Here is a 24842-nt window from a genome sequence, read left to right as displayed (position 1 = left end):
TTCTAGAACACCTAAATGCTTCTAATGTTCTTAGACAAATAGCTCCAACAATTTAAAATTAATAATAATAATAATAATGTTGGTATTTGTTAAGCGCTTACTATGTGCACAGCACTGTTCTAAGCGCTGGGGTAGACACAGGGGAATCAGGTTGTCCCACGTGGGGCTCACAGTCTTAATCCCCATTTTACAGATGAGGTAACTGAGACCCAGAGAAGTTAAGTGACTTGCCCACAGTCACACAGCTGACAAGTGGCAGATCCGGGATTCGAACCCATGACCTCTGACTCCAAAGCCCGTGCTCTTTCCACTGAGCCACGCTGCTTCTCACTGAGCCACGCTGCTTCTCAAACAACCTGACTGATTTTATTATAACCCTGGAGAAAGTGGGAGGTTAAAGCAACTTGCCCACCTCCCCCCTTGATGGAGTGAGAGTCAATCAATCAAGCATATTTATTCAGTCCTTACTGTGTGTAGAATACTATACTAAGCACTTGGGAGGGTGTCCATGCTGTTAACAACCCAGGACCACACACTTCCTGTCCTGTCCTCAAGATCTCTCTAGGTCCAGGACATTTAATAGGTCAAAAATAGGTCTGATGAATCAAAATCCTAATATTGCATTTGGAACATCCATCAGCAAAATCCTCATAGTGCACTCTGACTTCTGATTTAATCATGCCTTGTGCCATAATTAGCATCCACCATAGACTTGTGGTTGGGGTTTTTTTTTTTAACTTGGTATAAAAGGTGATGTTGATCCTAGCTGCTAGGTTTTTCTGCATTTGTTGTGAGAGATCTTGAGGGGTAGGTGGGAATTGAGGGGGGACCTCAGGGAGAATCAGCTGTCAGCCAGTTCCCACCTGGGGGAAGAATCCCATTTTGCAACCTGTCACAGAGCGGGTTATTTGCTACAGCACTGTATTTATTCCAGAACTCTGCTAGAATGATCTTTCTTAGCACAATGCTGACAGTCTGTTTTGATAGGATACCCGAAACCTCTGTTTATATGAAGAGAAAGGTACATTTCCCCCCACCGATTTTAGCCACACGGAGTTGGCTGTAATGTGGCCGCATTCTTATCGGGAAGGCAGCTGTGACCCAACCTGCCGCTTATCTCATCAGAAAAGGTGTGTTTGGGGGCCTTTTTTTTTTTTTTTTATCAAACACTTGTTTAAACAACCAACAAAGCCTTTATGTGGGAAAGTAATCCCTGCACTTCGATCCCAGGTCCTACTCCCACTACTTTGGGGTTGTGGAATGGGAACAGCTTGGATGCTGCCTGCAGAAGGAAAGCCTCTCCACTTCTTTAACTCTTTCCTTGCTACTAGGTACCCCCTACATCCACTCCTCCCCTAATTGTGTTGTAATTTTCATTACCTTCAGAATTCCATCCATCACGTAATAATAACAACTGTGCTATTTGTTAAGCGCTTACTATATGCCAAGCACCGTTCTAAGCGCTGGGGTAGATGCAAGGGAATCGGGTCGCACACATAATGCAGAAGCAGCATTATTGAGCAGCAGCATGGTGTAGTGGCTAAAGCAAGGGCCTAGGAATCAGAAGGTTTTGGGTTCTAATCTCAGCTCCGCCATCTGTCTGCTTTGTGACCTTGGGTAAATCACTTCATTTCTCTGAGCCTCAGTTACCTAATCTGTAAAATGGGGATTTAAACTGTGAGCCCCTGTGGGACAGGGACTATGTCCAACCCAATTTGCTTGTAACCACCCCACTGCTTAGTACAGTGCCTGGCACAAAGTAAACACTTAAATACCACAGTTATTATTATCATTATAATGCAACTCTAGTGTCTGGGCAAAGGTCTTTTCCACAGCCATGCCTCAGGGACTCCTCCTTTAAACTCTTCTGACAAAGACCAGAGAATATAGCCTTTAGGTGCGGGGCCTGCTATAAGCAGAGACTCTTCCTGCTAGTGGCTTTCCCTTTCTTGGCCCCTCAGCCAACTGTGATTTTCCAGTTACAAAAGAACAGGAATTCACAAGGAGGTGAGTGGGGTTTTTGGTTCTTGCAGTGTGTTGGAATGTCTTAGGTAACCCTGCAGAAAAGACTTCCCTCTTATTATGGAAACCATTCCACTTTTACTCCAGTGTCTGACATGGCTAAGGAATAAGTGGAAAAGGGGAAGTGGTAGGAAAATGGGCAACATTTTACTATTTCAGGAATCGTGGTGAAACTGGATAGGCCCCACGAACTCTTTTTTTAATGCTGCACCAAGCAGAATGAAGTGTATTTTGTAGAGTTCACGGCATCCACCAGTCCCAGCATTTTACTTCTGACACTTTGCTAATGGCAGGTTTGACACTCTACTTAATATCAGTGTCTAGAATACAAAGCAGCTCATCTTCATAACACTGTGCTCACTGCAGTCTGAATCCTTTAACAATGAGGCAAAAAACACAAGGAGAAATCCATCTTGCAAGCACCAGTGTCTCTCTACACAGGCACTGGCTGAACATCAGCATAATTGTTTTTGAATGCAGCCGCTTACTAATTGGAACATTATATTATTATTCGGTGAAAAGCGAGAACGAATTAATGCTACCTCTGTGCATCACCCTGCGGGAGTGCATGTGTTCCACAGCGCTGCATAACTGCACAAAATATTTCCACACTGTCCTTTCCGGGATTAACCGTTTCTGCTTTTTAAAATACTGTGGAGGAAAAAAACAAAACCAAACCGAAAGATCAGTTAAAAAAGAAAAAGTGACATTCCACCTCCTTTCGGGATTCATGCGAAGTCAGCCGCTGACTGCTCACATTGCACAGCCTGGTTGGCAGCCTGGTTTGTCTGACTATTAACATTTAACTCCTTCTCTGTGTGTGTAAACTTCAATGCAGTTGACTAATTAACAACCATTATGAAAAATATGCTTAAAGAGGTTTGACATTTTTGAATGGACACCAATTATAATTAGCATTAATCTCCTTAATTACCTTGTGAAACATATTTAGTGCCTCAAAACAACAAATGTTGGAAGTACTTTGCCTTAAGTAATCAAGGATGCTTTTTAAGACAAACATTTCTTCTGATAATACTCATCACTACTCTGTGGTTAACATTTTAAAGCCAGTTTTTCCAGTTTTTTCCATTAAAAAAATGCCCAATAATACTTTCATTGATTTGGAGATCAGATCAAATGCTATATCCATTCCTTCTTAGACAAGCAAATGGGAAATACCCGGTATGGCCTGCTAAAGGACACGGCCAGAAATGCAATGCAAGCAGATTAACCACGACCCGAGCTTTAAAACAAGTAACCAACTGTCAGAAGTTCATCAAGACCCTCGCGAAGGAGAGGCTGTATCTTGGGCAGGATAGTTAATGGCATTAGGGGACTTTTCAGTCAGACTCAGATGCCTGCTACCTGCTGAAACGGTCTTTGGGGTGAAATGACGCTGCAAAGTCTTTCTCCAAATCACACATAATAACCAAAACAATCATGTGTCCTGGCTCAACTGCATAAGGGCGTGACGGTGTGATTCACCAAAAGGCAAATTTGACAGCATGCAACACTTTCAAAACCAAAACAGAGGGGGAGACGAGAAGAACCACAAAGGGAGATGGATAAAGTGTTATTTACGCCATAATATTAGTTTAATTCTCATTAAAGTATTTAAGGGAGGATATGCTAGACCACAAGTGGTAATTTTCTAAATGTCATGTCCAATAAGCTTTGCCTGACATTTACCAGAAAGCTGAAATTCTCAAGTGGGTTATGCAGCAACATTCAGTTACATCAGCTTTATAATACCTCATAAATAATGCAGGAGACAAGGGCATGGCAGAGAGTCCCTAGTTTTATCACTCTCGCACCTTCAGAACATTGTTACTGTTACTGTTACTGTTGTTCTTACTTGTCTCTCTGAAGCTGCTGATTTCTTTCTGCCTTCCCGGAAAAGAGAGGGGCTACAGAAGGGGGAAAAGTGAACGAAGGTAGGGGGAAGTGGGGATATGTCGACTGGGTGATTTTGTTTACAACATAACTCCCTCTGGTTCAAGGATGTGAACTGAGTTTAGGGGATTTCTCATTAGGGCGAACTGCGAGGTCTCAGGATGACACTAAAAGGAAATAGGATGGCGACTCTGACTTGGGTAGCTTGGGTCTTACAACAGTGGCAAACCATTTCCAGAATAAGATAGCTAAGCAACCACTAACTAATTCAGGCATTTTGTTTAAAAACAGCAGTTGATCACTCCAAGTCCGCTCCTCTTCCCTGTGACTGTTATCCTTGGGAAATCATTCACTAATGCTCTTAACCCGTCTCCTAGATTCCTCTCTGCATGATGGATAGAAAGGTTAGAAACAAGTTAAAGGCGTTTGAAAAATGAAAAATGAATGTGAAAACAGGGTGCGAGACTGAAAAGATCTCAAATATGGGGTGGGTGGAGAGGGGCAGTACACAGGAAGTAGAGGTTTAAGATACATTAAGCATTTAAGTGACCGGATAATGGCAGAGTGATTTGATAAAGTGAGGAGGTATCTTCAGAATCTGAATTGGAAAATGTTCTTAATGAAAATAGGGGAAAAAAAGCCAGCTACAGTATTTGAGTATTCAAGCTGTGACCCACATTGCCCTGGTGAGATAGACTGATTAAACCCTTAGAATAGAGTAAAAACAACATGAATTAATGATGCTTTGCATCTATGTAGCACTTTCTGTGTGAGTCACTCAAAACTATGCTGATTATTACGAAGGCCCCTTCAAACGGCATTTTTTATTTTACCCTAAATGCCATTTTATTAAATAAGGAGTACAAGCCAAATTGATACAGGAGAATTACAATTTTCTTTTATAAAAGATGTTATAATCCAAGGAGCTAGCCACAACAAGCCATTTTGGAGTATCTTAAGTCAAAAATTTAAAAATGAATTTCACAACAAAAATGACTCAAAAGTAGATTGCTATAAACTAAAATCCAATATTAAAGATCTATCAGGATTGCAGATCCTTTGCCTAACAGAGCCCACATTTTTCCATGTTTTATAAACATTTTTTGGGAAAAACAAAATGTGTTATATGTGGCAAGCCTGATACTTGAAAAGCACTTTCTCAGCTCTCCATAACTTAAAGAACCTTAACTTACAGGTGCCACAACTCTTTTACAAGAGCACATCAAACGCTCAGTGGCTGATGTGCACCCTCTGGCTGCATGGGCTTACCAGCAAGCCTAAGGCACATTTTTTTTTTTGCACTTGGATGCAGTCTTATTACTCCAGGGCTGGTTGTGGGCTCCTGCCAACAACTGCTGCAGCAATGACACTAGGACCTCCTGACACTATTACAACACTCCACACACTTGCGGGTCCTTAAGAGCTTCTGTTCTTCATATGGCCTTCTCCTCCCCACCACTGCCATGTCCTGCCGGAGTGACACAATCACAGGACCTGGGATCTGGACAATTAAAAAAAATACCTCGGAGGGAACATAGGACCTGATCTGCTTATGCCCCCAGGAGGACATGTCCAGATTTCTATTATCTAAAAAAAATTATTCTACCTGATAAACTTCCAACTGTTTATTGCCAAAAAAAAAAAAAGAAAAATTTCAACTGGCCACACTGGAGTGACGAGGTAACTAATGAAGAGAGGAATTAACAGCACTATGCAAATTTAATGGCTAGCAAGGTTGTTATGGTTAATGTGCTCTGAAGTAAAAATGAGCAACTTTTAGTTCATGTCAACAAAGAAAAACCTATTTATTATTAGAATGTTGTGTATGACAACAATAAAAAGGTGAACTTTTCAAAATTGTTCCCTTAAAATAATCAAAGAATAATGATGGTATGAGCAGGTGAAATATGAAAGGAGAGCTGAAACAAACATGATATACCATATCTATTCTCCCAGGGGATATGTGTAAAGAGTAACATCTCTGAAAAGGCATTAATATGTTAGTGGAAATATAAAAGTACGTGGCAATAGTTTACCTAAAGCTGGTATTTCATAATACCGTAATCCCAAGAGAGGGGAGCCAGGAGAAAATTGAGCAGTGACCATTTTGTTCAATCCTAAATCTTGATTAGTAATTGTATTTGCTAAGCGCTTACTATATGCTGAGCACTGTACTAAGCACTGGGGTAGATACAAGATAATCAGGTCCCACATGGGGTTCACAGTCTAATTAAGAGGGATAACTGGCATTGCACCTCCCCATTTTGCAGATGAGGGAACTGAGACACAGAGAAGTTAAGTGACTTGCTCAAGGTCACACACAGAAGACAAGTGGCGGAGCTGGGATTAGAACCCAGGTCCTCTGACTTCCAGGTCTTTGCTCTTTTCACTGGGCCACCTGCTTCCCATAGTGTGAAAGAGAGTCAATAAACTTACAGAAATTTCATTTGTGGTGCACAGATTTGTTATTGATGGGTACTGCACGACTTGAACACAAAGATCAGTGAACAAAGAGAAAAGGACCCATAGAATGTGAAGCCAAGAACTGTGATACATTTAAAATGGTCCTGTAGCCAGCTGGGGAAAAGGACAGGGGTAGAAAGGGAGAGGGGGAGAAGGAAGGTGAAAAGAGAGAGAGAAAGAGAAAGGGAAAGAGAAGGGGGGGAGGGAGGGAGAGAGAGAGAGGCATAAACAAAGAGAGAGGATAAATGATAGAATCCTGGGGTTGGATAAAGTCTCCTGAAGACATCTGGTCCAGCCTCCTGTTGCCTGGTTGGTGAAGGATTAAGCCAAACCAATCGAATAAGCAGACATGTAATCTTATTCATTCATTCAATCATATTTATTGAGTGCTTACTGTGTACAAAGCACTGTACTAAGCGCTTGGGAGAGGACAATTTAACAACAGACACTTCCTGCCCAAGATGAGCTCACAGTCTAGAGGGGGAGACAGACATTAATGTAAATAAATAGTAAATCTTATATTAAAGACCTTCAAGGGAAGAGATTCCTCAATCACCCAACAATGTTTTTACAGTCAAGAAATTCTTCCTTTTGTCTTACAAACCCTTTTTTAACTGTTTAGACTTCAGTGGACTAAAAAATAATTGATCGGGGTCTCTACTAAAAGTCATTAGGGGCAGGGATAAATCAATTGTATATACTGAACACTTCTGTGTGCAGAGCACTGTACTAAGTGCTTGGAAGAGTACAATAGAGCAAAGTTGGTATTCAAGTGTCCCTTCCCACAATAAGGTTGTCTACTGCACTCTTCCAAGTGCTTTAGTACAGTACTCTGCAGATAGTTAAGTGCTCAATAAAAGCATAGATAGATTGACTGATTTTAAGAAACCTATCTCTTTCAGGTTAAACACCCCAAATCCTTTCAACTTTTCTCATAGGGTTTGTCTATTATCCCTTTAATCATTATTGTTTCTTTTCTAGACTATCTCCAGTTTCTTCACAACTGTTTTAAAATGCAAGGATCAAAATCGGGAATAATACTTTTAATAAGGATCTACCCAATGCAGAGTAGTTGGAAGAATTTTGATCCTGCTCTGGTATGTTATAACATTTGGCTCCAGTGTGTTTTGCTATTGTAGTTGGCTATTGTAGATCTGATAACACTTCTATGGTCTTTGAGCAGAGACTATGCTTTTCTGACATGTACATAGTCATCAAGCCCATTTTTGGCACTCTATGAAAAATTCAGCAACAAAAATTGAAATGGATGTGACAGTTTCTTTAGAAGGATCAGAATCTAAAACTGTGAAAAACATTTTAAAAACATCTATAAGCCCTTGCAAGAAATTGTTTAGTGTTTAGCAACCATAGACACGGCACCCAATAAGGGAAAAAGATCAATCAATTAACAGTACGTACTGAGCGCTTACTAAGTGCAGAGCACTGTATGAGGTGTTGGGAGAGTACAACACAACAGAATCATTGGACACGATTTCTGTCCATAAAGAGCTTACTAGATGCTGTCAGAAGGACAGATTTTATACATGGTCTCTGTTCAGAAGACTTGCACCCCAACTATAAGCTCGTTACTTAGATAATTTTTATTTTTACAAGGGCTCTTTTGTATATATTTTTATTAACTTATTTTGTTAACGAGGTGTACATCCCCTTGATTCTATTTATTGAGATTAAATTGTCTTGTTTTTGTCTGTCTGCCTCCCCCGAATAGAATGTAAGCCCGTCAATGGGCAGGGGTTGTCTCTATCTGTTGCCGAATTGGACATTCCAAGCGCTTAGTTCAGTGCTCTGCACTTAGTAAGTGCTCAATAAATACTATTGAATGAATGAATAAAATGATGAAAATATTTTCCTCAGTGTGCACTCTAACACTAAATGATCCAAGCCTGGTTGGAAAACAACTATCAGGTGTCTAGACAAAAGATTAATTACATTATAGGTGTGTTGCCCTGTTCTCGAAGACGAGAAAAGTGCTTCAGCCTCATCAAAGTGAGAAGACTGTTTCCTGAGTTTCAAGCCTCTTTAATCCAAAGGATTTGGACACACCTAGAAATTATAACACCATCACTAAACTACAGCAAAACTACATTCAAAGAAAGAGAATAACCACTTCATATGTATTGGGAAAAAAGCTTGCAGTGAGGTCCAGTTTCCAGTTCTTCTTGTACCTCTTTTCTACATTTACGAACAATTTGTCATAACCCATATGGGTGAAGAATGGATTTGTACTTACCTTAATCATCTGAGAGAGATCGCCCGCATCTGCCAGTTCCAGGACAATATTCAGTTCATTGTCTTCGATAAAAGAATCCAAATATTTAATTATATTAGGGTGGTTCAATTGCTGCAAAGGGGAATGTGAGAGAAAGTGCACAAGATAAAGAATGGGTATGACAAGATGGTGTTTCAATTAACAATATCCAAAAAACACATCTTCATATCAGTGCTCACTAAAATCATTACCCCTATGCTTCACCCCAATGCATTTTTCTAAAAGATTAGAGATTTGATGAAAATCCACCTATAATCCTGGGGAGTAGCCATGACTCACATGTGTTTAGTTTTAGAAATGGGGCTGGAACAATCACCACAACCCACTCAGCCTATTCTGTAAAAAGGTCTGCTTTCTATATACTGACCAAGTAGGGTACTAAAAATAACAGTAATAACTGTGGTATTTGTTAAGCCCTTACTATTTGCCAAAATTGTACTAAGTGTGGGGTAGATACAAATTAATCAGGTTTGGTCTGGGAGTCAGAAGGACCTGGGTTCTAATTCCAGCTCCACCATGTGTCTGCTGTGTGATCTTGGGCAAGTTACTTAACTTCTGTGTGCCTCAGTTACCTCCCCTGTAAAATGGGCATGATTTCTGATAGCCCCATGTGGGACATGGACTGTGACCAAACTAGTTAGCCTATATCTACCCCAATGCTTATACAGTGTCCAGCATTTAGTATGTACTTAAGCAGTTAAGTGACTTATCCAAGGTCATACAGATGACAAGGGGCAGAGCCTGTGCTCTTTCTACTAGGTCACGGTGCTTCTAATCTAGAACTGAGAACAAGTTAGCATTTCATTTGTCAATGAAAATGGTGAAGGTTTAATATTCTCCTGCCTCTATCTCCAATTCAAAACCCCACAGTCCCCAGGAGATCCACCTGGCCTAATCAAGAATACCTCTAGACATCCTCTAACATTCCTTCTTCTCACTTATCAATCTCCAGATCTTCTAGGTTTGTAATAACTTCCTCCTAACCAGCTAACAACTCATCCCTTACTTTTAGGTTCCCAGTCCTCCAGACTCACTTCTTACACAGAGTTTGAGAACAATTTTATTCCTTAACTCTATAAAGCCTTACAGCTTTGATCTCTGTTCTACACTGTTAGGAAAAATTAGATGGCTAACCTAGTCAGAAGCAGTGGTATCAAATTCCAGTACACTGCTGGAGCAAAATAAATGGCATTAAAAAAGGAAAGTAAAACCTCACACAGCCTGTGGTTTTGCTCTTGGAAAAAATGTGTCTAATGCAGTTATTCATTCATTCATTCATTCATTCAATAGTATTTATTAAGCACTTACTGTATGCAGAGCACTGTACTAAGCGCTTGGGAAAGTAGAATACAACAATAAACAGTGACATTTCCTGCCCACAAAGAGTTCACAGTTTAGAGTGGGGGAGCCAGACATCAATACAAAGAAATAAAACTACAGATATATACATAAGTGCCATGAGGCTCGGGAAGGAATGGGGGGAAGAGAAAAGGGAGCAAGTCAGGGAGACACAGAAGGGAGAGGAGATGAGATGGGTTTCTTCTGAACCACAGAAAAGCAGTGTGGCCTAGTGGAAAGAGCACGGGCCTAGGAGTCAGAGGACCTAGGTTCTAATCCCAGCTCCATCAACTGCCTGCTGTGTGACCTTGGGCCAGTCAGCTAACTTCTCAGTGCCTTACTTGCCTCATCTGTGAAATGAGACTTGAATACCTGTTCTTCCTCCTTCTTGGAATGTGAGCCCCATTAGGGGCAGGCACTGCGTTCCACCTGATAGATCTGTATCTACCCTAGTGCTTAGAATATTGCTTGGCACACAGCAAGCACCTAACAAACACCACAGGAAAAAAAACAACTCACTGAGTCAGGGAGTTTTTTGTAAATAAAAAAAAAATGTGATCAAGAGGAGAGAGGCTTGGAGCAGTTTATCGTGCTCTCTTTTTTAATTCTTCTTCTTCCTTGACTCTTCCCTTGTGTACCGCTTAGCATTTTGATATTCACCCCAGCCCCACAGCACTTATCTATTCTTATGCTCTATTTTTCCTGTTTGTAATTTATTTTAATGTCTGCCTGTCCCGCCCCATCGACTTTGAGTTTCTTGAGGGCAGGATCACATCTCCCAACTCCAATGTATTACACTTTCCCAAGCACTTAGTACAATGCACTGCACATAGCAGGAACTCAATATACACCATTGATTAACTGGTAGGTTGACTGATATTAACCAGAGCTTCAGCCAGGGGCCAGAGAGGAACTGCCAACTCCAATCCCAGCTTCTTGAAGCAGAAGGAATAAGGAAGCCTCTAGGCCAGTTAGGCACAGAGCCAACTGTGGGCAAATTAACTGTCCAACTGTCATTTATCAGTGCCAGTTCATCTTAAGCTTCCTCCACTTTTCTCCAATTTCACTGATTCCTTTAGCATTTGAGATTAGATGACCAGCATAATTTTAGGGGTTGACCACTTGTTGCAAATTTGGTTCATTATTTCTCTCTTCTCTACCTTTCCTCCAAATTAACCTTCTACAGAGTTTCAAATTTAGTTCATCAAACCCTCTTTTATAGGAATGAACTTCTGTATATCTTGAGGATTAGTATATCTATTTAGACCATGTCTTGATGAATTTATGTCTTCCGACATTGAACTACACGAGATTTTATTGTACATTTGAAAAATGAGGAACAGCAGTGGATTAGGAGTTAGTAAATTGGTATCTTCCCTGGATTAGGACATGACATCTGATCTGACAGCACTTCTACATCTTTACCTCAGAATAGGGACTCTGCCTGCTGCTAAGCCCTTCTCCCTGTCTAGACTGCAAGTTCACTGTGGGCAGGGAACATGCCTACCAACTCTGCTATATTGTACTCTCCCATGTGCTTAGTACAGTGCTCTGCACACAAGTGCTCAAAAAATATGATTGATTATCTGGGGTGTGTGTCAGGTAACAAGTTGGTATTCAGTTTGGTTCCTAGGAAAGCTACAATTCAATTACGTTCCATTTTCTGAGCTAACTTCACTATATTCAAATGTATTCCAAATAATATTTGCTTCAAATGTATTCCAAATAATATTTGCTTCACCTAAATCCATCAATCTACTGTACTTAGCACTTACTGTGTCCAGACCCCTGTAATAAGTGCTTGGAAGAGTACGATCAATGAACTGCATTTATTGAGCCCTTGCTGTGTGCAGAGCACTCTACTAAGCATTTGGAGGAGTACAACCTAACAGAGTTGGGAGACACATTCCCTGACCACAACAAGCTTACAATACGACGGAATTGGTAGGCATGTTCCCTGCCCACAAGACGTTTACAGACTAGAGGGGGAGACATACATTAAAATTAATTTTATATGTACAAAATCACTGTGGGGCTGAGGGTGGGATGAATATCAAGTGCTTTAAAGGGTACAGATCCCAGTGCCTAAGTGGCGCAAAAAGGAGAGGGAGAAGGCAAAATGATGGCTTAATGCGGGAAGGCCTCTTGGAGGAGATGTGATCTTAAAGAACAAAACAGACAAGATCAAGGTACAGTGAGTAGATTGGCATTAGAGAAGCGAAGCAAGTGGGTTGGGTTGTAGTAGGAAATCAGTGATTGAGAACTGATGGTCATGAGTTTGATGAGGAGATGGATGGGCAACTCCTGGAAGTTCCTGAAGAGTAAGGCGATGAGAAGGGAACCCTTTTAGAAAAATAATCTGGGCTGCAGAGTGAAGTAAGAACTGGAGTGGGGAGAGACAGGAGACAGGGAGGTCAGCAAGGAGGCAATGGTCAAGTGGTCGAGTCTAGATAAGTACTTGAATCAGTGCAGAAGGTCTTTGGATGAAGAGAGAAGGGAGCATTTTAGTGATGTGCTGGTAGAACCGACAGGAGTCGGTGACAGATTGAATGTAGAGATTAAAATACGAGAGATGAGTTGAGGATAATGCAAACGATCTGGATTTGTGAGGTGGGGGGATAGTGGTATTTTCTACAGTGATGGGAAAGACATGGGGAGGACTGGTCTGGGTGGGAAGGCAAGTGTACAAATAAATATTATATCTGTATATTACTATTGTAAAAATTATTCTTTTAGTATTATGCAGAATGAGGGTGCAAGGGTACAAAACATGTTATAATGGTATAAAATGTATATGCATATATATGTTTATACCTTTAGAAAAATTATATAAATTATATACATAAAATATATTATATATATATTATATATCTACACAGCTAAACTATAGTAATAACCATTATTTATATTTTGTGGTTTATTTTCTAAGATTGCTATAACGAATGGAATTTCTTTCATTCATTCAATCGTATTTATTGAGCGCTTACTATGTGCAGAGCACTGTACTAAGCACTTGGAATGTACAATTCCATATGGGGTGTACTCAGTCTCAACAATCCTTTCTTCACTTGTGATATAAACCTAAAGGGAGACACTGGAGTCAGTCATAATACATTCTAACACAGAGATGTGGTCTGTGAAACGGTTTGATCAGTCTTTGTATAGGTTATGTCCTCCTGTGAAACTTATAATCAGTCGACCAATGATATTTCTTGAAGGCCTATTCTGTTCAGAGCACTGTGTTAAGCATTTGGGACAGTAAAAATGTTGGTATTTGTTAAGCGCATACTATGTGCAGAGCACTGTTCTAAGCATTGGGGTAGATACAGGGTGATCAGATTGTCCCACATGGGGCTCACCGTTTTAATCCCCATTTTACAGATGAGGGAACTGAGGCTCAGAGAAGTTAAGTGACTTGCCCACAGTCACACAGCTGACAAGTGGCGGAGCCGGGATTCGAACCCCTGACCTCTGACTTCCAAACCCGGGCTCTTTCCACTGAGCCACGCTGCTTGTACAAGAATGAAAGACAGAATCCTTGTCAAGGAGTTTACAATCTAGCAGGAGAATCAGACATTAAAATCAAATACAAGCAGGGGAGACAACTGACTATAAGGAAATGTACATAAATCAGTAAATGGGGGGTTGGGGGTGAGCATCTACATGCTTAAGTGGTGTAGACTCAGATGCATAGATGAAGAAGAAAGGGAAAATAGGGTGGGGAGATGAGAGCTTAGTCAGGGAAGGCTTCTTGGAGATGTCCTTTTAGTAATAAATAATAATGATGGTTTTTATCAAGCACTTACTATGTGCCAGGCACTGTAATAATAATACTATTGCTACTATTAATAATGATAGTGGTAGTTAAATGTTTACTATGTTCCATGCACTGTACTAAGCGCTAGGGCGGACAGAAGCAAATCAGGTTGGATACAGTCCCTGTCCCGCTCCTCAAGGGCTTTGAAGGTGAGGAGAGTGGCACTGCATCAGAAATCAAAGGGGAGGGTTTTACATATATAGAAGAGGATTGGTGACTATCATCCACGGGAAGTTTGACTCTGGTTAACATAGCATTTGACTATAACTTGTCTGTAGAACTTCAATTTAACCATTTGCTAGATGTAAGATTGGTGGGTTGACTAGGTGGACAAAACATCAGCCAGAGGGGAAGAATCACTACTATCTGCTGGAGAACACAATGGAAAGGAGTGTGTGACGGGCACAGAAGTACTTGTGGAAGTACGAGAAGCTGCATGGAACGGGGAGAGAGCCCAGGCCCGAGAGTCAGAAGGTTGGGGGTGGTGTTCTAATCCCCACTCCACCACTTGTCTGCTGTGTGACCATGGGCACGTTACTTTACTTCTCAGTGCCTAAATTACCTCATCTGTAAAACGGGAATTGAGACCGTAAGTCCCATGTGGCTTTGTCCAAGCCAATTTGCTTGTTTCCAACCCAACGCTTAGTACAGTGTTTGGCACACAGTAAGCGCTTAAATGCCACAATTATTATTACTATTATTGTGCCTACGATTCCCAATCATGCCAGAGGCAGCTGACCATGAGCGAGGCCTTGCATGTAAGAGATTCTTCCTGCTCCCCAGGAATGAAGTTCATCATTGTCTGCTTGCCATGTGTCACCTCAGATTTCTTGATCTCAGCATGATACCTTCTAGACCATCGTCTCCCTTTCCAGACTGAAAGCTCCTTGTGGGCAGGGAATTTGTCTACCACCTCTGTTGTACTGTACTCTCCCAAGCACTTAGCATAGTGCCCTGTACACAGTAAACGTTCAATAAATACCACTGAGTCGGCTTCAGACACCATTTAATTCACAAGTCCACCAGTCCAAAATTCTATGGTGCCCAGGGCCCACTGAGAGTTCACCTGAAAGGTCAATTTCTCCCCATTCACTAACTGCTCAATTTAATGTCTTTTAACCCAGTCCATTCCAAAAAGTGACTTCCGGCTGGAGGACTTGCAACAGTTTCAGAAACTCTTGTGGTTTAACTTTCTAAAATTGTTCTAAAAAATGCATGGCAACCTTAAAAACCACTTGAGGGTTTTGAATAAATTACGAGGCACAGTAATGCGTTGAGTTATTGGCATTTTTATCCCACTTTAAATACACCATAAAAGTTGGATGGCAGGTAATGTCTGATGTGTATGCACAGAAATGGTGTCAGCACTAAGGATGCAAAAAATCAGTCATCTCTAAATGAAAGAGAGAGTGTTGGCAGGGCTGCTACTGATTAGAGGCTTATTACTACATTGCTGAAGCCATTTCCTTGTTTTCATTTTATTTTGGGGCTTTCTCCTCCATTTTGGTACGGCAGAAGTCCTTTGACGGTTTAAAAAACCTCAGAAGACTGAAAGTTAGTCTGATGAATCTGCTGAGCACAAAAGCACAACTGATTTCTTGGCTTCATAACATTGACTCAGTGCAGGAGATTTGTCAAACTCCTTTCAAAAAAGTCTGCTGAAAACTACTTGGTCATTTAAAAAAAACAACATTGAATTGTTCTAATCGAAACCTTTTCCCCAAATTCCTTAAGAATCTAGAATAATGTGGCCAATTCACAGAAGTCAATGGCTGTTCCAGACAGTGACAAAAGGGTGCGGAGGAATGTAATTACCGATATGAGATCAAACAGGTATAACCAACTGGTGGAATGGCTAGGCACAATTAAACCAAAAGCACAGATGCTGCACAAATTAGACACTAATTTATAGCCTTAACTAAAATTTTCATTTCAACAGTTGCAGAGATTGATACATGTAGAAATCAGGATAGGTGTAGCATATTTCAAAAATTGCCCATCACTGGAAATGGGATGATTGTACTACAGGAGAGTGATAAATGACAGACAAAAATTATTAAATAATAATTTTGGAACTTGTAAAGCACTTCATACATTCATTCAATCGTATTTACTGAGTGGTTACTGTGTGCAGAGCAATGTACTAAGCGCTTGGGAGAGTTCAATGTAACAATAAACAGAGACATTCCCTGCCCACAATGAGCTTACAGTCTAAGCCCTTGGGTAACACAAGACAATCAGTCCAGACACAGTCCCTGTCCCACACAGGGCTTACAGTCTAAGGGGAAGGGAGAACAGGTATTGAATCCTCATGAGGAAATTGAAACACAGAGAAGCTGAGTTGCCTAAGGTCACATGGCAGGTAGGATTAGAACCTAGGTCCCCTGACTCCCAGGCCTGTGCTCTTTCCACTAGACCATGTTGCTTTTGTTGCCTCAAAAAATCTTGAAAAGTGTCCCAAACCAGAAACCATCAACTGTAGTCACCTCTCTCTGAAGTGGCCTTCATAGCTGGACTCCAGTGAAAACCACAAGCCATGCTTCATTTACATTGCCTTATTATTTAGTTATTTTTACCAGAGACAATAAGCACTGCTTCAAAAAGCTACTGCAATTTAAATTGAATTTATTCCCATTTTATTAAAGAATAATAATATACAGTTATTGCTTTAAAAAAAGACTTCATCCAGTACATGGTCACAGTTCATGGTGAACAAAAACTTCTATTACTAATTCTCCCTGTAAGGTCAGTGTCATCTCAATACAAAGGGTATTCAACTGTTTATTGAGGAACATTAGAATGTTTGAGAAGCAGCTTGGTTTAGGGGAAAGACCCAGAGCAGGACCTGGATTCTAATCCTCGTTTTGCTAATAATCTGTTGCATGAGCTTGGGCAAGTCACTTAACTTCTCTGTGCCTCAGTTTCCGCATCTGTAAAATGGGGATCCAATAACTGTTCTTCTTCCCCTTTAGACCAGCACGGACGGGGGGACATCCAACTTGATTCTCTTGTATCTACCCTAGCTCTTAGGACAGTGCTTGGCACAAAGTGCTTAGCAAATACTATAATTATTAGGGCTTACTATCTACATGCTTTTCTGTGATTTTGAATCTGAAAATACATAATAAGGGTGACTCTCTTCTTTGCCCAGGAAGTTGTGTGTGTTTGGGGGGGGGGAGAGGGTGTGACATTGTATGTGTGACGGGAAGGACGGGTGGGAAAGAGAGGCAGAAGAAGGGGAACGGACGGAAATATTTCTGAATTGGTGAGGAATTACTACAATCTTTGATGGTTTCTCCCAACTGTCTCAGAGGAACAGATCTGGAGATTTCTTGCTTCGTAGCCCATTGGAATACCTTTCTTGTGCATGCAAGTACACACACATACAACCGCGTCTCAGCTATGGTTCGTGAATATTCATTTTTTTTGCATCATAGAACAAGAACACACTTAACCAGAAATATTTTCCTGTGTCCCAGGTAAAAAAAACAAAACAAAAAACAAAGAGGTTCCTAATAGGGCATAAGATTTTAACACTCTAACTTCTACAGAAAGCCCTCTGTTGAAGTCCCCAGCTCTTATTAGGTGTCATGCTTTTTAGCAGTTGCTCCTGCTCAGCCTTGGCATTTTATTCCCTTAAACTGGATTGTGACGCACAATCGTGAACTAAAATATGTATTTTTTTTCCTTTTTCCTTTGGCCTAGGATTATCTGGGATATGTGTATCCGTGTAATGTCCTTCAGCCTTTTACATGGAGCTTTAGTAATCACCAACGTGGGAGCTATCAATTAACAGGAGATGAGTTGCTGATATTGATTTGACAAGTTATTAGTTTTCCAGCATTGAGGGAAGTGCCTTCCAATTGCTGACACTGACAGAGGCAGTGAAGTTGGCCTCCAAAACTCCTCCCATGTCTCCAAACAAGACCTTGAACAATTTTGCCCTATGGGCCCTCGGGAATAAAGCTTGCACCTGCACCAAATTATCAAAAAATGCTGACCTGTATAATAGCCTTAAAAACTCCTTCCCAAGTTGGCATTAGAAACTTGAATTAGTTTGTTGTGATTGGTTAAGCTTTTCACAAGCAGAATTCTTGGGTAAAATCCATCAATATTTATTGTGTCTTTCAGGTGAGAGACAATATACATTTGAAAGAAATGCTCTATAGGCATTAGCTAATATCTTTGTGCATTTGCAATACAATTTATCAAAATGACTTCTTTCCATAATGTACTCTTAAATGCTCAACCAGTCTAGTCAGAGTGAGCATTGGCTTCCTGAATTTTCCATTATAATGTCAGACAATAAACCTCTTACCTGTCAAACAATAAACGGTAAGGCCATCCTCATTTGCTACAATGATTACAGAACTCAAATAGGTAAACCAGCAAACAAAACCAGGGAACAAAATGGAACATCAGAACCAGGTCCCAAAATCATACATGTCAACTTTTCATTATGAGTTCAGGGGCGAAAAGGGGGCAGGGCTTTTCAGTTGTAAGGGTACTGAGCAAGCATGGGTGGGCTTCGAAAGAACCAGCATGCCACAGAAAACCACAATTAAGGGCCGTTTCATTTGAGGGAGGCTGGGAGTCTGGTTCACAGAGCTGAATGGGCCAGCGCTCCCATGAGAGAGGCTGAAGTCCGGCTCATAGAGCTGTGGTGGCTATTACTTCCATGAGTGGGGCTGGGAGTCCGACTCACAGAGCTGCTGCTGGAGGGATGGAGGGGGGGGCACCGCTGCCTTGGTGTGAGCACCCAGGCCCAAAATACATAAAAAAAAACCACCCTTCTTAAACAACCTAAACGTTATTGTTTCATTTCAGGTGCACCATAATATAAGCCACTTTATGAGAAAGGAAATGGTTTGCTTTAACTTCATATGCTTTAAATGTAAAAATCTTTAAACTATATTGATGTAAGATATTTTAATGTGTACATAGTATATACAAATATACTATCTGGAGAGAGAGAAAGGGTGGGGGGAGAGAGAGCTTGATTCTTCATACTCAAGACTAAGCTGATGATGAAGAAATTTACCTTCGGGTGTGTCTGTGGTTGAAAAGGCCAACATTCCAACCACAAGGTGCAAAAAGACTATCTTTTGCTCTTCTATCATGTTTGTTTATCACACTGCCTGCCACTATTTTCACTTTTGCCTCCATGTCTCAATTTCATTTTTACCCTAAACGTAAAGCATCTGTTAACAATAAAATAAACTGTGTTGCATTTTGTTTCTTTTCTATTAAAAAATGTAGCAAATTAATTCTCTAATAATGCTTAGCTTGTTTCCAGTGCTTCAATGTTTATCCATACATGAACATTCCTAAAACATTTTAAGGTTAACCTTGTAAAACAACCTGGCCTGATGTGGAATCTGAGTCCACTCATGATTGAGAATAATTTTGAAGTTCTGGGTCACAGTTCTAAAGTACTGTAACCCTACACATATAAAAGGGGTTTGAAAATTAAAACAACCTTGTGAGATACTTCAGGAACCATTTTTTACAACTGAGGAAAATGAGGTTCAGTGATGTTAAGTGACTTGCTCAAGGACACACAGCCAGCCACGCCAAATCTCCCATCTAATACTCAGCTCCCTGTCGGCCAATATGACAAAGCCAGATGATACTGTGGATCTCAGAAGCCTGTTGTCAATGAAGCGCCTTCTCCATTCTTCCTAGCCAGATAGCTGTTAAAGAACTAAGCATGCACCCTCAGCTACCTCATACCAGAGATGCCCCAACTTCACACCTCAGGAGGGCTGCTGAATGGGAAGCACACTAAGAGGAAGTTAAGAGTCTGAAAGGGGTGGAGAATTTAAAAGAGGAGGAAGCGTGGAGTTTAAAGGACTGTAGTACAGTGAATAGGATCTGTGCTAATTATCCAGCCTGATCATATCCTATCACTTCCCTTTTCACAACTCAGATAATACAGAATTCACAGCTTGACATCTGGCTCCTTGGTGAGTTTTACACAGGCAGATTTGAAGTTGCCTCTGGTCATCTCATCCAGTTAGGCTGATAATTGACCATCTAGGCTGTCCTGTCGCCTTAGATACGATTTCACTTCCCCTCACCTTTGATTCTGACACACTTGCACATTCTGTTCTGAATAAATGTGGTGTAAAAGCACCAACCAGGAACTCCCTCCCTCCACCCTACCCATACCTGGGGTTGACCAGCAGCATAAGGACTGGATGCATTTACAGGGCACGGGAAGTTTCCTTTACTCTTAATTCTAAAAACCTGTATGCCTTTCTACACCATTAGGCAGTAAGTACTGTCGAAGTACTTGAATGCCTCTTTGAATTAGAACATTTTTATTTCTAATGCCTTCCTAGAACTGTGAACATGACGTTTACAGCTGTCAAATTTTAGGGCTCTATTTTCCCTTTTTTTCTGAGGAAACACATGCCAGCTGGCTTGTTCTATTTACTTCCTTGATGCGGCACCTCTCAGGGAATTTGTGTGTCTGACGTAGATAAATGGCTGGCTGGGCAGCTACTGAATTTATCCTGTGGCTATTATTTCTGGATCCCCTTATTTTTTTTCTCTCCTTTGATAGTATCTGAAGGATGCTTTTCATCCTAGAACACCTAATGAAAATAAACTTCTTCCTTTAGCTCCTAAACAATGCCCATATTTAGCTTTGCTTAAGTAGCATCATTACTAGATTCAATGCTGTCTACAGCATACATATCATTTTACTTCCACAACAGCCTTCCCCCTTCCTCAGCTTCAAACTCCCAATGGATGATCCAGTACCTACATAATAAACTTCAAGTTTCTTCCCCCCATAAAGTAGGAGGTAATGGAAAAAGTTTCAGGAATTATAATGGGGGAATTCTTCAAAAAAATATACACAACTGCAATTCTGAATAAATTCTCTCTTTAGAAAATAAACCGAGAGGAATATGGTATGTTCCATTCATTATCAAAATAGAAAATATAGTCTTTTCTTGGGGCCAACATCAAACCTATAACATAAATAAAATTTCATCCTCACTCAAGAGTGTTGTTTTTCCCCTTAGGAAAGCCAAGCCAGCCATCCCAGGGATGGTGAAAAAGTACTCACTGAATATTCCCAAATAGATAAGTGTTTCATTTTGTTATAAATACATAAAACAAGGAATGAGGTCCCAGATTAAGTATATGAAACATGCTAGATCTATCAGCAGCCAAGCCACAAGGCACCCCAACCTCATACTTTTTTTTTTATATCCTTTGAGAAAAACAAATCTCTGACTCAAAACACCTGGCACAACTGTGCAAAAAATTCTGATAAACAAGATATATATATAGGGATAAGGAGAAAAGGATCTCTTTGAGCTTTAAAGGCAGAATTTTGGTGAGTTTGTTAGATCTTTTTTTTTAATTGGATGGAATAAATTTCCAAATTCCTCTCTTCTAAACTGGAAGCTCCTTGTGGGCAGAAAACAGTGCTTTGCACACAGTAAGCGCTTAATAAATACAATTGAATGAACTCAGTTGTACCTCTGCCAAGCGCTTAGTACAGTGCGCTGCACAGAGTAAACACTCAATTAATACCACTGATTGAGTCTACATTCCATAGTAGACATTAATAAAGAACTCCAACTAGGAATTAGGACAAACATTGTCATTTGACTGGACAACCCAAAATGAACATAGTAGGAATTGGTGGGGATGAGGGGGGAAGTCTCACTAATGAGGAAAAGGACCAAGCACATCTTACCTTTAGGAGGTCAATTTCTTTAATGCAATCCTGCCTGGCTTTGGCATCCATCATTTCAAATATCTTTAAAGTGAAATAAAATTTCATTTATGAAAATGGAGGAAAAGGCAAACTTTATATTTCAAAAAACACACTTGAGTTGTGTTCTCGGAATTTATAGATAATAAACGTAAGTTCAAAGATTTAAAAACCATCCCCAAAAGACTTACACAATGAAATTCTAGATCATTAAGAGCGAAGATGACATTCATTTTTACTTGCATTGTAAATGGCAAAAAACTGCAAGCTTTCAAAGTATAAGTCAGTTGTCAATTTAGCAAATTCCAAAGCAAAAGCATATCATGGCATTTGTACATCATGATACCCAAAACCCCATATCCTAGACCCACTTTAACTATTCAGAACTATTTTCCTTCCTTAGATCTCCTGCAAGGGCTTCTAATTAACTGAGTTGCAAGCATTAAAATTCATTCCATAGTAATCAAGAGCAAATCATGGACTTTAAAAGATCTGTTGAAGGATTAAAGTCAAATTACTTCAAGCAAAATGATGTTCAAACACACTATGCAGAAGGTGAGTTTGTAATCTTTTTGGTATGCATACCTGCAAAATGCATTCAGAATTTATTTTGTTGTTTAAAAGGAAGAGAGAAAGCTCCCATTATCTCTTATTTAATTTTGCACTTTTGTCAACGGTTTATAAAAATTAGCCATGGAATTACGGCTTGCTAGTTTCATACCTAGTATTGCTAAAACACTTCATGTTATGATGCTCTTTCCTTTGGAAATATGGTACCAACCAATCTTCCTCTCTTCAAGGCCAGTAACAGAGTTCAAAAACCCCAAGGCCTAATGCTAGTCCCTGGTTTTTAAACATTTTGAGAGAAGCACCACCTCTTTGCCCCACCATTCAGCACGCTACTGTCTACACTATACACACACTGTTGTAAGGCACTAGTGATCTGAAAATGATCACGTTCCTCATAAAATGTTCTCTGCTAAGCCCCTGGAAAATAAGGCTAGTAATTCCAATATTGTGAGATTTTAATAGTGTGAACTTGGTGGCAATCCAGCACAACTGGACTCAAAAGTGTTGGTTTGAGTTGATGCATATACATTTATAATTATATAAGTATATGGGTAAATATATATATATATGTATAAATTGTTGTACTCTCCCAAACAGTACAGTGCTCTGCACATTATGAGAAGCAGTATGGCATAGCGGATAGAGCATGGGCCTGGGAGTCAGAGTTCATGGGATCTAATCCGGCTCTGCTACTTCTCTGCTGTGTGACCTTGGGCAAATCACTTCACTTCTCTGTGCCTCAGTTACCTCATCTGTCCAATGGGGATTGAGCCTGTGAGCCCCATGTTGGATAAGGTCTGTATTCAAACTGATTTGCTTATGCCCACCCCAGTGCTTAATACAGTGCCTGGCACATAGTAAGCACTTAAATACCATAATTATTATGGTAAGTGCTCAATAAATACCATTGATTGATATATATGAATGTGTTTTGATATATACATATGAATGTGTATGTATATTTATATATTTTATAGTACTTATCAAGTGTTAAGTGGGACAGGGACTGTGCCCAACCTGATTTGCTTGTATCCACCCTAGTGCTTAGTTCAGTGCCTGGTACATAGTAAGCACTTAAATACCATAATAATAATTATTATTATACAAGATAATCAGGTTGGATGCAGTCCCTGTCCCATGTGGGGCTCACAGTTCTAATCATCATTTTACAGATGAGGTAACTGGGGCAGAGAGAAGCAAAGTGACTTGCCCTAGGTCGCACAACAGACAAGTGATGGAGCTGGGATTAGAACCCTGTTCCTAATTCCCAGGCCCGAATGTGCTTTCCACTAGGTCACACTGCTTCTCACGTCTTGTCTTTGTCATGTCACCTGTGGCCCCTTATGTGACAGCAGGATCAAGTAATTCATTCAATCGTATTTACTGAGCGCTTACTGTGTGCAGAGCACTGTACTAAATGCTTGGGAGTGTACAACAATAAACTTGACACATTCCCTGCCCACAATTAGATAGGGTCAGGGCCTAGAAAAGCTCCATTGCTATTGAAATCAGGTTGACAAACTTGCATCTGACTAGAAGGCAGGACTGTGCTTACAAAAGCATTAATCCTGCATCTGGAATACACTAACATAAGCTTTCAATTTGGGTCCAAACTGGGGTTTTCTACAGAACAACTTCTTTGAGAGATTACACTGTCTGTGTAGAGAAGCAGCGTGGCTCAGTGGAAAGAGCCCGGGCTTGGGAGTCAGAGGTCATGGGTCCGAATTCCAGCTCTGCCACTTGTCAGCTGTGTAATTGTGGGCAAGTCACTTAGCTTCTCTGTGCCTCAGTTACCTCATCTGTAAAAGGGGGATTAACTGTGAGCCTCACGTGGGACAACCTGATTACCCTGTATCGACCCCAGCACTTAGAACAGTGCTCTGCACATAGTAAGCGCTTAACAAATACCAACATTATTATTATAAGGTTTGGTCAATATCAATCTACCAGATTCTTGATATTACCTACAAAATAATAGTAATAATAATAAAATAAATATACTAAATTTACCTATCAAAATAAATATACCTATAAAATTAATATAGATCTAGTACTAGTTACAAATGGTTGCTCAATTTTGAGAGGGAGAACATCCCTGAAACTCAATACATAAAAGATCGATGAGCCCACAAACTGACATTCACTTTTCATTTGATAATACAAGAAAAAGTGGAGTTCTTCAACACAGAAATTAGATAAAGAAATAGAAAGCAAATCATACTCAGCTACTGAAACTGAAATCAGATCAAGAACTGACTGCTCAAAACCAGATCACAATTACTTATTCACAACAATGCAAAAGAGAAGAATGGTGGGAAAATAAGATTGCTTTAAGATTAGCTTTCTAATGGCAAGTTTTCAAACTGGATGGAGATTATCAATTTAAGTAGTGGCAAAATTAACCATTTGATGGGCTTTTTACCTACTAAAATGCTTACCTGTACTTTCTTCAGAGCTACTGTTTTTCGGTCAAGAAGGCAAGTTGCTTTGTAAACTTCACTGAACTGCCCTCGGCCTATCTTCTTCTCGATCTGAAAATCAGCTAACGCACAACGGTAGGGATATGCAGTCAAGTGCCTCTGTTTAAGGAAAAATATTAAGTTCCATTAGCAAACCAGACCAAAAAAGCCCTCAAAGTATGTCTTTTTTATTACATTTTAGAGAGCTTGGTTTTTACAAAGCAATTTATTATACAAAACTCATTTTCTCAGATA

At 40.2% G+C, this 24842-nt stretch overlaps 1 protein-coding gene across 2 annotated transcripts in view; it reads right to left on the bottom strand.

Annotated features, from left to right (window-relative positions):
- NEK6 (NIMA related kinase 6) overlaps nucleotides 1-24842 on the bottom strand; it is a 105847-nt gene that overhangs the window by 34350 nt on the left and 46655 nt on the right. For both annotated transcript variants that reach the window (XM_029063838.1, XM_029063839.2), the window contains exons 3-6: nucleotides 24567-24707; nucleotides 21541-21603; nucleotides 8630-8740; nucleotides 2565-2673 (exon numbers count right to left, since the gene is read on the bottom strand). In XM_029063838.1, coding sequence (XP_028919671.1) covers nucleotides 2565-2673; nucleotides 8630-8740; nucleotides 21541-21603; nucleotides 24567-24707 — 424 coding nt within the window. The remainder of the gene's footprint in view (nucleotides 1-2564; nucleotides 2674-8629; nucleotides 8741-21540; nucleotides 21604-24566; nucleotides 24708-24842) is intronic.

The sequence above is a fragment of the Ornithorhynchus anatinus genome, chromosome 4 (genome assembly GCF_004115215.2).
Source record: "Ornithorhynchus anatinus isolate Pmale09 chromosome 4, mOrnAna1.pri.v4, whole genome shotgun sequence".
Classification (NCBI taxonomy): Eukaryota; Metazoa; Chordata; class Mammalia; order Monotremata; family Ornithorhynchidae; genus Ornithorhynchus; species Ornithorhynchus anatinus.
Note: the sequence above shows the minus strand (reverse complement) of the source record. Positions and strands in the feature narration are given on the sequence as shown.